Source organism: Rhamphochromis sp. 'chilingali' (genome assembly GCF_963969265.1).
Source record: "Rhamphochromis sp. 'chilingali' genome assembly, chromosome: 1".
Classification (NCBI taxonomy): domain Eukaryota; kingdom Metazoa; phylum Chordata; class Actinopteri; order Cichliformes; family Cichlidae; genus Rhamphochromis; species Rhamphochromis sp. 'chilingali'.
The window spans coordinates 64,890,656-64,908,743 of record NC_137929.1 but is presented as its reverse complement, the minus strand read 5'-3'; the positions used below and the strand labels follow the sequence as shown (position 1 = coordinate 64,908,743).

Sequence of the window (18,088 nt, the reverse complement as noted above, 5' to 3'; positions counted from 1 at the left end):
GGAGTTCAGTTGACCTAAGATGTCCTCCAGGTCTTTGCTGTTAATCGGGTGAAGCTGTTTCATGGTGTTTAAACAGTTTTTTGGTGGACACAGTACATATCCTGGATCTGCTGTTGATGTACCAATTGCTTGTCTAATTTTTTGGATTTTTTCTGTGAAGAATTTGGCAAAGTCATTGCAGGCCATGGTCGAATGAAGTTCAGCTGCCACTGACACAGGAGGGTTTGTTAGCCTGTCAACTGTAGAAAATAAGACCCAAGCATTATGGCAGTTTTTAGTGATGATGGCCTCTGTTACATGCTGAGTCAGCCCAACGTTGCCCAGAGTGTTACTCAGGTCTTTAGTCCCTTTGTCCTGAGGGTTGTCCACATGGATGTTAAAATCCCCAACAATAATTACACAGTCAAAATCAACACAGATCACAGACAGCAGTTCACTGAGGTCATTAAAAAAGTCTGTGCAGTATTTGGGAGGCCTGTAAACATTAAGAAACACAACTTTGGATGGGGCCTTCAGCTGTAAAGCCACATATTCAAAAGACTGAAAATTTCCAGGAGATAGCTGCTTACATTGAAATGATTCATTAAATAAGACAGCAACCCCCCTCCTCTCCTGCTCACCCTGGCCTCACTGATAAAACTGTAGTTAGGAGGGGTCGTCTCGATGAGAACAGCTCCACTGTTACTTTGGTCCAACCAAGTTTCAGTTAAAAACATAAAATCAAGGCTGTGCTCAGTGATTAAATCATTAATTAAAAATGTTTTCCCAGCTAAATATCTAACGTTTAATAAAGCCAACTTAAGTGTTTTAGAGGCATTACTTGTCCCCTCGTGTTTGGGAGCAGTCTGTGACACACAAGGTATGTTTACTATGTTTAAAGATCTTTTAGAGTGCAGCTCTCTGTGTTTTGACCAGGCCACGTCTCCTTCTGTCACCTAAAAGTACAGAGATTTTAAAACCTTCTTGTAAACAGGGTCCCAGCTTCTCCTGGGAAAAGTCACCACTGCCATAATCCTCGCAGCCCGGACCCTTCACACATCACACATCAGACTGCGGAGACAGAGCATGAAGGTGGTAAGGAGGAACTACGGGGGGCAAGGCTGGGCAATGTGACTTCGATTGCTCTGTTGAGGGTGGGGCTCGATGGCGAACCTTTGGCCGCTCTGGTGGGGGATTTATGGGGGACAAAAAGGGATTGGGCCGGGGGGTAGATCTGAGCCCAGCATTGACCATCATCTCCTCAGTGAATTTCAGGTGTGGGGAGGAGGGAGAAAGGGAGGGGGAGGAGGGTAATGGCCTGTCAGGGGTTTGGGGGACTGGGGAAGATCGTGGTCCCTGGTCCTGGTCGTTGGTGTTGTTGAGAGAGTTGGAGGCAAATAGGGACCCCTCTTCTTCTTGCCTCAGATGTCTCTCCTTTCTGAGGCTCTTCCCGGGTGGGGGCAGATGGAGCTCCTCCTCAAGGTTTCTGCTGGGCTTTGTCTGTTCTTGGAGTACTGTTTGTTCCTCTTTATGAGATAACTCCTCGTTTATCTCAGCCTTGGCACCAAGCACAGATGGATGACGTATGGAATAAAACAAGTTGGAGGTGAACAGTTTCACCCCTGACTTGTTAAAATTAAATCCATTTGCTTTAAACAGATGCCTGCGTTCCCAAAAAATATTAAAGCTGTTGATAAAATGCACCGAGTGGTCAGTACATATATAAGCATATATACATATACATATATAATGTATAAGCCATTTATTCAGTGTAAACAACCTGCTGAATCTCTCGTCTCCTCCTCTGACCGGCGGTACAGGTCCACTGATGAATACAGCTGCCTTCAGAGAATTTACAGTATTTAGTAATCCAGTAAAGTCCCGTTTCAGAACCTCCGACTGTTGTTTGGACACATCGTTTGACCCTGTATGCAGAACAATGTTTGTCACAGTTGGATATTCATCTGCAATTTGAAGAATTCTCTCCTTCAGGTTGTTGACCATATCGTTAGGAAAGCAGAGGACTTTAGTGTTCTTACCGCACATCCTTTGTACATCCTTTACAGCAGGGTCACCCACAATCAGCGTTTCAGGCCTAGCCTTTAGCTTTCCCCGTGGATTTTCAGGCCTTACTTCGCTACTTTTAGATGGATGGTTGTCTGATATAGATCCAGGGTCCTTTGATAGTGGAGCAAATCTGTTGTGCAGTTTCACATTCAGTTGTTTTGAAGGTTTGTTGTTAACCTTCCTATTCACGGTTGTCCAGTCCTGTTTCCTCTCGTATACAGGGGTAGAAGAGCTTCTCTGTCTCGTAGGAAGTGAAGGCCAGTTGGTTTCAGAGATTTCAGCTCGCTGTGCTCTGCCCGTGATACGTCCTCCCCCTTCCAGGAGACATGATTTATGTCTTGGTTTTGCACCAAGACAGTCCAAGGGGGGATTATCGCTTGAGGATTTATAATAATGCACAGAGTCTACTTTCTTGGTCATGTTATCTGTGCTCCTTAGCTGTGTACTAGCTTGCTCATCGCCATTGTTTTGAATCAAAGGCAAGGTTGTTTCATTTCCACACAGTCCATTTACCTCCACGTTTACTTCTAAGCGATGAATTTTTGTCTCCAGTACTGCAATCTTCTGCAGGAGGCTGTGGTAGTCATCTGTGGAGAGGGAAGGCATCTTGTTGCTAGTTAGCCTAGCGGTTAGCACCTTTCCAGGCTATTGAGGCTGTTCGGTGCCCAGATGCTGTAATCAGGCTTCAGCTGTGTCTAGGCCACAGACACACGGAGCGCTGAGGATAAGGTAACTATAAAAATGTTGCTGTTTCTGTTAAGAACACTTTAGTCCTAATGATCTATAAGTGTCCAGAAGCTATCGCAGGTAAACTCATACGGAAAAAAGGGAAAAAATCTGCATAAAAATCAATAAAAGAAGAAAAGCATTTAAGGAGCAAAGAGATGAAGTGTCCACACTCGCAAAAGGGAGGAGCCAAGCCTGGTAGGTAGTGTTTGATCTTAAAGCCACTGAAAAATATTGAACATTCACCAGGATATTTTGGTGTGTATGCACTGAAACACACCCTGTGTGGTATTTAGAATTGGCATTTATCAGGTTCATAAACGCTGGTTTATGAGCATGATGCGGTAAGCTGAGCACAGCTTCAACCTGCTGTTTGTTGAAAAATAGTAACGCAACCACACCACATTTTTTTGTGATTAACGGTAATGGAGTTGTAATAATAGGAATAGTAATTAGTTAGATTACTCATCACTGAAAAAAGTAACACCGTTACTTGTAAAGCCATTATTCCCATTACTTAGTACAAGGCAACGAAATGTAGTGTGCAAGATATAAATATGAAAACTACAGAAATATCAGGTGGTTCTTCCTCAGAGTCCTCAGGAAGAGGTGCACTTTCTTGACCAGCTTGGAGCAGTTGGTCGTCCAGATGAGATCCTCGGTGATGTGGACTCTCAGGAACTTGAAGCTGCTCACACGATCCACAGCCGTCCCTTTGATGTAGATGGGTGGATGTGGGTCAGCATTCTTCCTGTAGTCCACGATGAGCTCCTGGGTCTTCTCTGTGTTGAGTAGCAGGTTGTTTGTGTCGCACCACTCAGCCAGACGATCCACCTCCTCCCTGTAGGCGGCCTCATTGTTGTCATTGATGAGGCCAATTACCATGGTGTCATCTGCAAACTTAATGATGGTGTTGGAACCATCGGCAGGTCTGGGCTCATCACACAGTTTTGTGGTACACAGGTGTTCATTGTGATGTATATATACATACACATGTGTATTAGGGGTGGAGCTGAGCCCGAATACGGTATTTGGAAAGGCATGAATATCGCGTTTTTTACCAATACTTATTTCGAACAAATACTTGTTCCCAAATACAAAAATATTTGTATTCGGGGACAAGAAAAACTTTTAAATCAAAATGCTGGGTTTCCTTATGAGACCATAGTGCATGCCGGGAGAGTGAGTAAGTGATGTGTAAAAAGTGAGTGACACAGGCTGCTCCACACAGTAACAGAGAAGGCTCGGCTGAGCTATAAAAAACTGAACTGCATTACTATTTTTGTTGAATAGACAACACCCGGCCATGGACCGGTACCGGTCTGTGAGTCGTTTGGTACTGGGCCACGAGTGTTGAGGTTCGGATGTGAAATTTGCGGTTTTCAGGGGTTTTATTTCTTTTTATTGTTAATATTTATTGTTTTTATCGTTATCATATATTCAATGATGTTCCTTGTTACATGTTCATTGCTGGATTTATGCAAAAACATCAACTAATATTGCATATTCATAATTATTATAATGGGTATAATTGAAGAATACTTACACTATAACATTAATTAGAAGTGTAATGCAAAAAACTTAATTTTGAATTTTACTCGAATACAAATACAAATAATTTTCCCCCTCAACAAATACAAATACAGATACAAATACCAGCTGCTTTGCACTCTAATGCATCTCTAATATATATTCTATCCCTTTGAAGAGGTGAGGCTTCATAAATGCTAAAGGGGTAAGTGTTATTTCTCAGTTGCAGTGAATAGATAGGAGAAAATAAACTGTAGGAAAGTAAACAGAAGAAAGAAGAAGATAAATAACAATTTAACATAAACCAGTGACACACTCCAGGGCCTGATCACATCTGGCAAGGCCTCCTTGGATGAGGGTGTCTAGTGATAATGGCCAAAACACCCTATAGAGCCAAGATCCACTACTGATGATGCATCCCAAATCTTAATATGATAATCTAGATCAGATCTTTAATCCCCCCAAAAAAGGCAGATTAGCTTGGGTGAAAGACCGAAAGTTGTGGCCCACTACAATCTGTGCTGATGGTAAGGTTTCTGGGCTGCCTTTGCTCATAACAGCCAAGATTCTCACCATTAAAAGCAATGCATTGTCAAGGAAAGCCTGGAAAGACTGCTAGCAGGAGGGAATAGACCCTAATGGGGCTGGTGTGGTTTAGCGCCTGATACCAGCAGGACATAGCACTTTTTAGAGTACTTGGGTACACCCAATATTGCTACAGAAATCTCAAAAGAGAAGATACCCCTAGGGTCTGTGAGAGCAGGGGTGGAAGAAGAACCTTTCCGGACGGATTTAATGGCAACGAACCACGGAACAGCACCAACGATGAATAGATCAACCACCACTGCAAATAATGGACCATCAATGACGGTAGAAAAGAAGCTGCAGAACTGCATTTGTGGCTGGTCAAAACTAACAACTGACATGGGTCTTAAAATCCACGAAGGAAGGAAGAAGTGCCTCAGCGAGAAAGGGGCCTCGCATTGACACATACTTTTTGAGAAGTAAGTCAAATCAGTCGATTGAAGATCAGAGGCAGGTGAATCCCCACAGTCCTCAGGGTATCAGCACCCCAATCAAAGTGTCAAACAGACTCCCCCATAGTCTCCAGACTAGAACTCAGTCAAACCCAGCCATAGCAGTTCCCAGTCTAGATCTTAGCCAGCCACACCCAATATTAGATTCTAGCCCAGGGCCCAGCCATTTAAAATTAGCCCCTAGCTTGGAGTTTAACCACCAACAGCTAGCAACACATTTATGTACAGATATATTTGTTTTGTGGACTTGGAGAAGGCATCCTACGGAGTGTCCTCTGGCGCCACCGGGCCCTCTGACCACCACCAGTAGAACCAGTAGTACAACACGCCCTCATGCCTGAATGACTACCGGCGAGTTGCACTGACCTCAGTGGTTATGAAGGTGTTCAAGAGGCTGTTGAAGAATATCATCTTCTCCACCATTGCAAACACAACAGATTGGCTCCAGTTTGCTTACCATCCCAACAGAACCACAGAGGATGCCATTGCCCATGTCCTGCACACCACCTTAAGTCACATGGACAAGAAATAGGGTAACTATGTGAGATTGGTGTTTGTTGATTACACTTCAGCGTTCAACACAATAGTGCCCGGCAGACTGTTCACAAAGCTGAAGTATCTAGGACTCAACAGTCACCTGTGTGCATGGGTGTTGGACTTCCTCACTGGCAGAACTCAGGTGATGCAACAGCTTTGTAAAAGGAAGGTGAATGAAACTCCGCCCCTTATGTCACTCACCTAAGAGAAACGAGAAAACAGGTTGTTCAACTTCCTGGGTAAGGAAGGAAGGAAGGTAAAATGAAGGTGAATGAAGCCCCGCCCCTTATGTCACTCACCTTACGAGAAATGAGAAAACAGGTTGTTCAACTTCCTGGGTAAAGAGAAACACACACACAATCAGACTGAGTTCAGAGCAAACTAGCAGCTTCCTCTGAGTGAGTCCAGCTACAGGAGAGAAAAGTGGAAAACTCCAACACTGCTGCTTCAAGCTGCTGACGCTCCACACACTGAATGTGAGTTTGAGCAAAAACACAATTTAAAGGAAGTTTCAGTGAAGGTAGTAGAGGAGCGAGGGGATCCAGGACTGACTGTACTTCCTGTCTGCTGTTTTCAGCTTCACTCACAGACTCAATGGCTTCCAGATCAGAGGAGGATCTCTGCTGTCCGGTCTGTCAGCAGGTCTTCAGAGATCCTGTTATTCTGTCATGTAGCCACAGCTTCTGTAAAGACTGTCTGAATAGATGGTGGAGAGAGAGACCAACACAACACTGTCCAATTTGTAAGAGAAGATCTTCAAGGGAAGAACCACCTTTAAACCGAGCTTTAAAGAACTTGTGTGAGTCGTTCTTACAGGAGAGAGATCAGAGAGCTTCAGAGGCTCTCTGCAGTCTGCACTCTGAGAAACTCAGACTCTTCTGTCTGGACCATCAGCAGCCAGTGTGTCTCGTCTGCAGAGACTCAGAAAAACACACCAAGCACAGATTCAGACCCATTGCTGAAGCTGCACAACAACACAAAAAGGAATTTCAGGAAACTCTGGAGCCCTTAAAGAAGAAGTTAAAGGTTTGTGAAGAAGTTCAAGTGAAGTTTGATCAAACAGCAGAACACATTAAGGTCCAGGCCCGACACACAGAGAGGCAGATTAAGGAGCAGTTTAAGAAGCTTCACCAGTTTCTAGCAGAGGAAGAGGAGGCCAGGCTGGCTGCACTGAGGGAGGAAGAGGAGCAGAAGAGTGGGATGATGAAGGAGAAGATGGAGGCTCTGAGCAGAGAGATAGCAGCTCTTTCAGACGCAGTCAGAACCACAGAGGAGGAGCTGAGAGCTGAAGACGTCTCATTCCTGCACAACTACAAGGCTGCAGTGGAAAGAGTCCAGCGCTGCCCCCTGCTGGATGATCCACAGCTGCCCTCAGGAGCTCTGATAGACCAGGCCAAACACCTGGGCAACCTGACCTTCAACATCTGGAACAACATGAAGGACATGGTCTCCTACACTTCTCTCATTCTGGACCCAAACACTGCTCATCCAGAACTCATCCTGTCTGAAGATCTGACCAGTGTGAGACGAGGAGGAGAGAAGCAGCAGCTTCCTGATAATCCAGAGAGGTTTGATGGATTTATCTGCTCTGTCCTGGGCTCTGAGGGCTTTAACTCAGGGACTCACAGCTGGGATGTCAAAGTTGGAGATGGTACATGGTGGGTACTGGGTGTGTTGGCAGAGTCTGTGCAGAGAATGGGAAGCATACGGTCTGCATTATGGAGAATACGGTTCTATGAAAGTAAATACTCAGCATGCTCACCATCAGCTCCTCTCACTGCTCTCTCAGTCCAGAAGAAGCTCCAGAGGATCAGAGTGAATCTGGACTGGAACAGAGGAAAGCTGTCGTTCTCTGATCCTGATACTAACACACACATACACACCTTCACACACACTTTCACTCACAGGATGTTTCCATATATCAGCACTGATGGTAAACTGAAGGTGTTGCCATTGAAGGTGTCAGTGTCAGTGCAGCAGATGAGTTGAGGATGATGATGTTTCTAATGTTGTTTCCTGTCAGTGAGTTGAAGCTGTTAAACTGCAGCTGTCCTCCTGCTGCCTCATTGTTCCAAAGCTCTTTGTTTCTCTTTTAGTTTCACTGTTTCTTTCTGTTTCTGCTGTCCACCTTTTCACATGGAAAATCATTTCACTGTTTCTCACTGAATGACTCCCCAAACTAGATTTGAAATTCTATCAAGTTTCTAATCATTCCAAGTGATTCATGTTTCTATTTGATGTGTAAATGGAGATGATTTAGTTTGCTGGGATATGGACTGACATGTATTGAATGGGAGGAGCAGTTTGTTGTTTTTTTCTTGTCTGTTTATGACAAAAAATATATATATTGTCAAAAGATTTATACCACAATAGAGTTTCTTAAATCTCACAGCCTGAAAAATACCACACATGCCACAATGAAAAAGCTCAAAATGTCTGAACAGTAAATACTAAAGTAAAACCATTAAACCCACTCTGGAACTTAATTTAAAGGTTATTTAACAGAAATTAAAATAAATATATAAAAATTTAAGTTTCTAATCCTGACAGAATTTTCTCATAACGATCAGATAATGTAGAGCAGATGGAGCAGAGATGGGATGAATCTATAAGATTGATTTTTATTGTTTTTTATTTATATTCTTCAATTTGTATTAAAAAGGCACAGACTGCTGAGTTTTTGATGACATAAAAAAAACACACAGCTAAATACTGAATCAATGACTTCGAAGCTTAATATGGAGTTAGAGGTTGTAGATAACTGTGTGATGAATAATAAACACATGTTAAACATTTCTAAAACAAATGTCTCATTCAGACAGATTCCAAAGACAGTAACCAAATTTGGCCACAAGATGGTAGCAGCTGATGTGAGATCCTTTCTGGTAGGGGTGCCTAATCCCAGTCCTCGACAGCTAACGTCCTGCAGCTTTTAGATGCATCCTTGTTCTGACACACCTGAATCAAATGAATGGCTTGTTATCTGGCCTTTGCCAAATATGATTGCATGCTGAAGAGGTAATTAAACCATTTAATTTCAGCTGTGTTGGAGTAGGGATGCATCTAAAAAATGCAGGATAGTAGCTCTCGAGAACTGGGATTGGACACCCCTGCTTTATGGGATGAAAAACTTCTGCTCTGAGACGTCTTCACAGAGACTGGCTCATTTGTCCTGATTTCTGGGTGAATATAGATGAACATCAAAGTGTCAGATGGAGTTATGCCACATGTCGCTATAAAACAGATGACTTATACTCACAGGGACGTGTGATCATGATGTTCTCTCATCTGCAGCTGAGCACTATCTTTTCCCAGCAGAATAACATCTAGTATTATTAAAACCATATATATTAATTCGCAGACTACTGTATATTCTTGAGAAAAAGATTAAAGTCCTCCCGGCTTTCCTCATTAAATCTGAGGCTACGTCCACACGTACACGGGTATTTTTGAAAACGGAGATTTTGAAAACGGACGTTTTAAAAAATAATCCCGTCCACACGTAAAGGCAGAAATGAAGGAAAACGCTGCTAGGAACATGCCAAAGCAACAGGTGGCGATATATTCCTAACCGTGCAGAAATGTTGGCCAATCAGAAGTCTAGAAGCCTCGTTGGGAAAAAGTAAACAAAGCTGGGGCATAGAAGCAGAACCGAGTCGTATGTGTGGAGGGACAGTAACTGTGTGTGTATATGTAAGCATTTAAACACTGCAGAGAGTAGAATTAACAGTAATAGTATTGTAGAAATTCATTTCACCGAAACAATAACGTGGCGCACAGAGTGACGTCAAAAAATGCGCACACCTTTGACTCTGCATTTTCTCAGTTTTTCTCGTCCACACGTAAATGCAAGAACGGAGTTTTCAAAAATATCCACCCTGGCCGGAGTTTTTAAAAATCTCAGTTTTTAGTGACCGAAAACGCCGTTAACGTGTGGACAAAAGGTGCAAACGCATAGAAAAAGCTACGTTTTCAAAAATACCCGGGTACGTGTGGACGTAGCCTGAGAAGATAAAAGGACGTTACATCCAGACCTTATTGTGACAGGTGAGACCTGAGACTGGGAACCGCCCCTAGTAGGTGGGGCTGGGTTTTTCCCTTTTATAAGCACAGGTGCAGGCAATTAGTGATGGTAAATTTGATTCTTTTTCTGAATCGAGTTTTAATGAGTCACTCACCAAAGTAAATCGTGTTTTTTGAGTCATTTGATTCACTGAGTCAGTTGCCCAGAGAGTGCAAAAAATGTACATTTTCACTCAAACTTAATTTGTTTCTCTTTTCATGTAAATCCTACTGCTAAGATGAATGATTCTAAAAGAAAACAACTATTTTATAGAGCAAAAAAGAGCAAAAACATTTCTAAAAGTAAGCAATTTCCTATCAAAATTACTTAATAAACATTTATTTTGTTTATTTTTATTTTATTAGTATTTTCCTTAAATGTGTCAAATATATATTTTCTCATCTAAATTTCCACTGAGCTGTGAGCCGGTAATGCGCCTTAACATTGGTTGCCAACCAAGAAGAAGAAGAAGCTGTGAGCCAGGAGGGAGGGGGTGAGTGAGTGAGTGAGTGAGTGAGTGAGTGAGTGATTCGTTCGCTCTATGGCTGTGTCCCAATTCAGGGTCTGCACCCTTGAAGTACGCGCACTACGTGCACTACGCGTACTACGTACGGTGCGTACTATAAGTACGAGAAGTGTGGAAGTGAGAGGCTTGTGAAATGGGACGGTATACGCTTGGTCGCGCTGTTCAGGTTGTCTAGCAACCATGTTACTAACCGCGAGACACGTTACATACAGCTTTGTTTGACAGAAATGAAGGAGAAAAATGTTTTGTTGGTCATTCATTTTTGTCATGACATCACTTTGATTAGTTGAGTATCTGAGGCTGAGACCACGGGACTGTAAAACATGATTGTTGGGCTTCATTTCTGTGCTGAACAGTCATTTAAGATTAGCTAGTAAATAACAATTAGCTAATGTTGTTCATGAGACTAAAATCATCTCACTGTGGTAATGTAAATATAATATAGCCAATATTATAGTATTGTCAGATTATTATGATATATATATATATATATATATATATATATATATATATCGTTAGCTTCATAGCATAAGTGCCTAAGTCATTGACTTAGTCAAATGACTTAGGCAATTATGCTATGAAGCTAACGATATATATATATACACACACATATACATATATCACTGACTTTCAGCTTGTTGTGTTTGTGGATATATGACTGACTTTAATTATTAAACATTCGCACATAAATAAGTGGCGTCGTATTCAGTACTTTTGACAGTTCACTCTTCGGCCGCTCCATCTTATTAGGGAAATTCCAAATACATAAATGTAAATTTCAAAACTCAACCCCATCATTTAATTTGTTTTTGATTGAAATTGAATATTACTTAAACTCTCTTAAATTAACTTCCAATAAAAAAGGTTTATCATTGATTGAAATTCATTCAGAAATGTTTAACGAATGAGCTGTCACAACTTTCAAGTACAAAGTTGTTATGAAGTTTGTCACATGTCCTGGGGCGCACTGACAGAGGAGAGGCTGCCGGACACTGGCGCCACCGGGCCCTCTGACCACCACCAGTAGGCAAACACGGGGTTAGTATCTTGCCCAAGTATATATGGCATGCAGCCAGGAGGCAGCCTGGGATCGAACCACCGACCTTCTGATTAGTGGCTGACCTGCTCTGCCACCTGAGCTACAAACACCCCTTTTCTTCCAGTTCAGAGCAGAAATGTTTTTGTTAAGATACTGGATGATGTGTTTTTCTCCACAATTTTAATTATAAGCTAGATATATTGCTGCTAACAGCAACAGGGATGAGTCAGTGAGTCAGTTGGGCTTGTGAATCATGATTCATGAGTCAGTAAAGTGATTCTCGAGTATTGAACGATTCGTTCATGATTCGCGCATCACTACAGGCAGTTACTCATTCTCTTGAGTGAACCTGGAGCTCTGTGAGTGCCTGGTCCAAGCCGCGGTATTTGGCACTTTGAACTTTGATGTGGGTCCCTTAGCCTTTTATTGAAGCTTTAGGTCACCGAAAATGGTCCGCTTGTGTTTTGGTGATTTGGCGGAGGTTTAAAGTGTGCTGTATCTTTACCCCCTGTAGGAAGAAACCATTGTTTTGTTCCTGTGACAAAACATGTAAGGGACTCAACCAGCGTTTGTCGATATTTGTTAGTCCCCATCTTTTAAACAGGTAGCTGAACAATACATATGAAGCAAGGTGGGAGGGCTATTCCTGCTGCGGTCAATTGTTCAGTCAAAGTGATGTCCTGTTTTGATTTACAGATTGTCAAGCTGCTTCTTTTCCAGGGTGGATCTCTGGCTTCGTGGCCGAGGTCCATATACACCAGTGGTTTTTTTAATTTATTTCACTCTTGCTTAATTCAACAGCTAGGTTGTTGTTTTTGTTTATTTGTTTTTGTTGTTTCACTGTATCAGTAGGCACCAATGCATGTATCGATTGTATTTTAGAGTGGTTTAATATATTCACAGTGGCTTGCAAAAGTTTTCGGCCCCCTTGAACTTTTCCACATTTTGTCACAATACAGCCACAAACATGAATCAATTTTATTGGAATTCCACGTGAAAGACCAACACAAAGTGGTGTACACGTGAGAAGTGGAACGAAAAACATACACGATTCTAGGGGTGGGCGATATAAACGATATAAGATACAAACGATATAAATTTGACCAACGATAGATATTTTGACTATACCGCTCTACCGCGATAGCGCATGTTGATGATGTCATCAAGCTGCGCCTGTTTTTGTCGAAAGCATCGCAGCGGCTACAACCATTATCATCTGCAAATTATGCCGGGCAACAATCATAGCAAATGACTGGATGAATAATCTCAGTTGCTTTCCTAACTGAAGTTTGCCCCGTGTATAGCATCCTGCTATGCGATTGCATTTGTCCCTGACCACAAGAATCCCTCACGTTAACTTTTATCGAGTGGATAAAAAAGTTGGCGTTCATCCTCCAGCTTCACTGTGCTAATGTTATGCTAACATAGCTGTGTCACTAGCAATCACGTAGTACAACATTATTTTACATTAAATTACATTAATAACATTAAATTAACGGTTTTAGTAACGCAGTAAAGCAGTAACTATCAGTTTTGTTTTTTCTTTTCATGGTGGAGATTTGGGGTGTACCAATTTAATCTAATGACCTTTTTTGCAATAGTAATCCCTTACTTTACTCGTTGCTTGAAAAAAGTAATTGCATTACAGTAACACGTTACTTGTAACACGTTACTGCCCATCTCTGGTGACTAGTTAATGGATTACATGCATACAAAAGAACATGGAACAACCTTTTTATTATTTGTACTGATAGGCAAAAGCACCGTTGTCTCCAATGAACAGGTTGTTCCATGATGACAAAAGATATAAACAGAAAAAAAGGCTGAACACACAGAGACATTCTGCAACATACTCACTACTGAGAAAAAATATGCTTATTACAAATCAAATTGTAGGACAAAGTATTAACTTCGAGTTATGTTTCTTTTAATAGTCTCAAATAAAAAAATAAAATAAGGCACTCTGACTGGTACTGACAATGGGCAAACGGCTTAAGAATGAAAGTACATTGTGCGCTGTCTGTCCTGCGTGCTGCACAACAACATTGAATATTTAGTATTTACTGCTGTTTACACTTAGCTAGATTAATGCGATGGTGTTGTGTCTAGTATGTTGGTTTAGTTTTTTTTTTTTTTTTTGCTTGTTTTCTATTCTTCTTCTCTCAACAGGTGATCCAGGAGATTTTTTTTCTCCCCCCCTTTCTCACTGTCCCTCTCCCCTTCTGTTTTTCTTTTCCTTCCTCTTTCTCTCTCCCTTTCCTATCCCTCACTCATGTCTGTCCCGTCTGTAACATCTGAAAATAAAATATAATAAATAATAAAAACAAAGGTCGATCAAATGGACCAATACGGCAATGCCACAATGATCCATTTGGCAAAGTAAATCCATTGGGTATCCTTGTTGGTCTTCAGACAACAATTCTGACGGCTAAAGAACCAAATGGGACAGGCAAAAAAAAAGAAAAAAAAAAAAGAATGAAAGTTCAGGTACTATGGAACTTTAGTTCTTGAGAAAGTTACAGAGTGGGTGACACATGGTTAACATTACATTAACAGTTTGCTCTCAGTCCACTTACCAGCAAATGTTCCAGGTGGCTCCGCTGTGAGTTTGTGTCCATTAACCGCAGAAATGTGCAGAAATGAAAGATTTCCTGTGAGGCTGTACGCTCTTCACGCACACTAATAGTAAATTACTACTATCATGTTTTACTTAAACTTTGAAGTTGTAGTTGCTGGATATAAATAATATGAGCAATTAACAATTTTACTCCAAGATACTGATAAGTATACATATGTAAGGACAAGAGAGGCATTAAGGACAAAAACAAGACACCCCCACCCCCACAATCTTTTAGTTACAATATAATATTTGGTTGAAATGTTCATATTGTTCAAATATGTTATTTTCTTTGGTTGTTGTAAAATAATGTGTGCCCCAGTCTCCAATAAGACAAAGTGCTGGAAAGGTAGTTATCCCTCCTTTACACCACAAGAAGGAGTCTCTCAATAAAAGAGCAGCTCTAGCAGGAGTAAACAAGCTCGGCCCCTAACCATAATGCAGTGCGCCTATCAAGAGCTGTGTGAGACTGTACAAATGTGTAACAATATACTATGTCTATACATTTGCAGACCCAGTAAATGGAAACTGGGTCTGTGAGAGTTAAAGGTTGTTACGGATTCAAATATTGGGGATGGATACAGGAGGAAACACCACAATAACAACACTGGTCCGGCCGGGTTGAGTCAAACAATGATTTTAATGATCACACGCGTGGGAGATGGACACCGTACGCAGACAGCATCAGATCTCAAAATGGTGGAGCATTGATCAAACTCTTATAGCCTCTAGTGGCCCCCACCTTATCATAAAAACCTAAACATTCACATTCTTTCTCTCACACGGCGCCTAAGCTACGACCTTGGCTCCCTGTTTATCTGCTCCTGCTGAGATGGGGCAGAAAACTCCAGTATATTCTGTTCTCTTCTAATCAGACAAATAAGGCGATGACTTTCTGCAAACAGTATTTCTTATAACTCAGCAGTATATTGCATCATAAAACAATATCATTCATTCACAATAAATCAGCAGTCTAATGTAATGCAAATCAGTTTAACAAATGCAATAGTTATCAGCTTCTTCTAATTCAGGAGAATAATGCAAACTAAAACTACATAATAATTCACAATCTTTAATTAGGGGTCTAACATGGCATAAAATAATATTATAATCCCACAAGGTAGAAGAAGAATTTGCATCCCAGTAAACACATGAAATCCCCTGTGTTTGTATTACACACCAGCAGCTAGAGAATCTGCCAAATATTGAGGCAGGATAAAGCACTTTCAAAATAAAGCCTCCCAAACAACTACATGAAGTGACACATTATTTTCTGAGCTTAATGCTTTGAACTGTTTTACAGCTGCTGTTAGGTAAACAAGTGAACTCTGTGATGAAACACACCTTTATTTATGGCTGAAGCAAAACTCTTGACAGCCAAGGGAGGTGAAAAGAGCTCCGCCCCTGACATCAGTAAACTGCGACAAACCAGGAAACAAGCTGTTCTTTTTCATCGGTAAAGAGAGACGCACAGACGATCAGACTGAGCTCAGACCAAACTAGCAGCTTCCTCTGAGTGAGTCCAGCTACAGGAGAGAAAAGTGGAAAACTCCAACACTACTGCTTCAAGCTGCTGACGCTCCACACACTGAATGTGAGTTTGAGCAAAAACACGACTCAAAGGAAGTTTCAGTGAAGGTGGTAGAGGAGGGAGGGGAGCCAGGACTGACTGTACTTCCTGTCTGCTGTTTTCAGCTTCACTCACAGACTCAATGGCTTCAAGATCAGAGGAGGATCTCTGCTGTCCGGTCTGTCAGGAGGTCTTCAGAGATCCTGTTCTTCTGTCATGTAGCCACAGCTTCTGTAAAGACTGTCTGAAGAGATGGTGGAGAGAGAGACCAACACACGAGTGTCCAGTTTGTAAGGAAATATCAGTGAATGATCCACCTTTAAACCGAGCTTTAAAGAACCTGTGTGAGTCGTTCTTACAGGAGAGAGATCAGAGAGCTTCAGAGGCTCTCTGCAGTCTGCACTCTGAGAAACTCAAACTCTTCTGTCTGGACCATCAGCAGCCAGTGTGTGTCGTCTGCTGTGCCTCAGAAAAACACACCAATCACAGATTCAGACCCATCGATGAAGCTGCACAACAACACAAGAAGGAACTTCAGGAAACTCTGGAGCCCTTAAAGAAGAAGTTAAAGGTTTGTGAAGAAGTTCAAGTGAAGTTTGATCAAACAGCAGAACACATTAAGGTCCAGGCCCGACACACAGAGAGGCAGATTAAGGAGCAGTTTAAGAAGCTTCACCAGTTTCTAGCAGAGGAAGAGGAGGCCAGGCTGGCTGCACTGAGGGAGGAAGAGGAGCAGAAGAGTGGGATGATGAAGGAGAAGATGGAGGCTCTGAGCAGAGAGATAGCAGCTCTTTCAGACGCAGTCAGAACCACAGAGGAGGAGCTGAGAGCTGAAGACGTCTCATTCCTGCACAACTACAAGGCTGCAGTGGAAAGAGTCCAGCGCTGCCCCCTGCTGGATGATCCACAGCTGCCCTCAGGAGCTCTGATAGACCAGGCCAAACACCTGGGCAACCTGACCTTCAACATCTGGAATAATAAGAAGGACATGGTCTCCTACACTCCTCTCATTCTGGACCCAAACACTGCTCATCCACAACTCATCCTGTCTGAAGATCTGACCAGTGTGAGACGAGGAGGAGAGAGGCAGCAGCTTCCTGATAATCCAGAGAGGATTGATTCATACAGCTCTATCCTGGGCTCTGAGGGCTTTAACTCAGGGACTCACAGCTGGGATGTTGAAGTTGGAGACAGTACAGGGTGGGAACTGGGTGTGTTAGCAGAGTCTGTGCAGAGGAAGGGACTGATAAGATCTGGAATATGGAAAATCGGTTTCAGTTTAGGCAAATACTCAGCACGCTCACCATCAGCTCCTGTTACTGCTCTCTCTGTTCTGAAGAAGCTCCAGAGGATCAGAGTGAATCTGGACTGGAACAGAGGAAAGCTGTCGTTCTCTGATCCTGATACTAACACACACATACACACCTTCACACACACTTTCACTCACAGGATGTTTCCATACATTTATACATGGGATAAAGTGAAGGTGTGTCCGTTGAAGGTGTCAGTGTCAGTGCAGCAGATGAGTTGAGGATGATGATGTTTCTAATGTTGTTTCCTGTCAGTGAATTGAAGCTGTTAAACTGGAGCTGTTCTCCTGCTGCCTCGTTGTTCATCATGAAATGTTGACAGTTTTAACTTATTAATATAAGGACAACAACGATTTGTTCCTCCCACCATCCAAAGACATGCAGTCTGTGGAGATAGGTTAATTGGTTAATCCAAATTGCCCATAGGTGTGAATGCAGGAGTGAATATGAGCGAGAATGGTTGTCTGTCCCTGTGTGTTAGCCCTGTGACAGACTGGCGACCTGTCCAGGGTGTACCCTGCCTCTCACCCTATGACAGCTGGGATAGGCTCCAGCGCCCCCGCGACCCTGAAAAGGATAAGCAGAAGCAAATGGATGGATTGATTCCACATACAATCCTGTAAATTTTAATCAACATGAACACTGAAAAAGTTGCACTGAGTAAAACATTAGTTTTATTTTGTTCACTAACATCATAATACTACTGTAATGCAGGATTGCTCCATGTCAATATGCTATCTTTGTTGTTAAAAATATTTAAAAATAAAAATTTTAACTAATCTTGCTGTAAGGCAGTTGTTGCAGGGCATGTATCAAAATTAAAGGTGTGAATGTTAAAGGCAACGCATGTATTTACTAATAAAGGCAATGATTCCATCCTGTATCTGCGGCTCACATTATAGTCAGCTATCCATGGTCATTGTTACACATATCTTTTCTGGTATTTGTAAATGTTGATCTACCTAAAAATCATAAGCTTAAATACTGTAATCATTATTCATTATGGAGTAATTATGGTCAAATCTATCAAATAAAACATTTTGCACTTTAATAATGAATTGGGCAATAATGGACGCATTAGTAAATT

General features: G+C 41.9%; 2 protein-coding genes across 2 annotated transcripts; both read left to right on the top strand.

Annotated features, from left to right (window-relative positions):
- Nucleotides 1-6,437: 6,437 nt before the first annotated feature.
- Nucleotides 6,438-8,042, top strand: LOC308405408 (nuclear factor 7, ovary-like; the record flags this gene model as incomplete). The annotated part of the gene is made up of 2 exons (XM_080896038.1): nucleotides 6,438-7,843; nucleotides 7,973-8,042. The coding sequence occupies exons 1-2, from the start codon at nucleotides 6,471-6,473 to the stop codon at nucleotides 8,040-8,042; spliced, it is 1,443 nt and encodes a 480-aa protein (XP_080752164.1). The 5' UTR covers nucleotides 6,438-6,470.
- A 7,467-nt stretch (nucleotides 8,043-15,509) lies between these two features.
- LOC308405177 (nuclear factor 7, ovary-like) lies at nucleotides 15,510-17,907 on the top strand. Its single transcript, XM_080895636.1, has 2 exons — nucleotides 15,510-15,715; nucleotides 15,817-17,907. Exon 2 carries the CDS (start codon nucleotides 15,834-15,836, stop codon nucleotides 17,220-17,222), a length of 1,389 nt encoding a protein of 462 aa, XP_080751762.1. The 5' UTR covers nucleotides 15,510-15,715; nucleotides 15,817-15,833; the 3' UTR covers nucleotides 17,223-17,907.
- The last annotated feature ends 181 nt before the right edge of the window (nucleotides 17,908-18,088 follow it).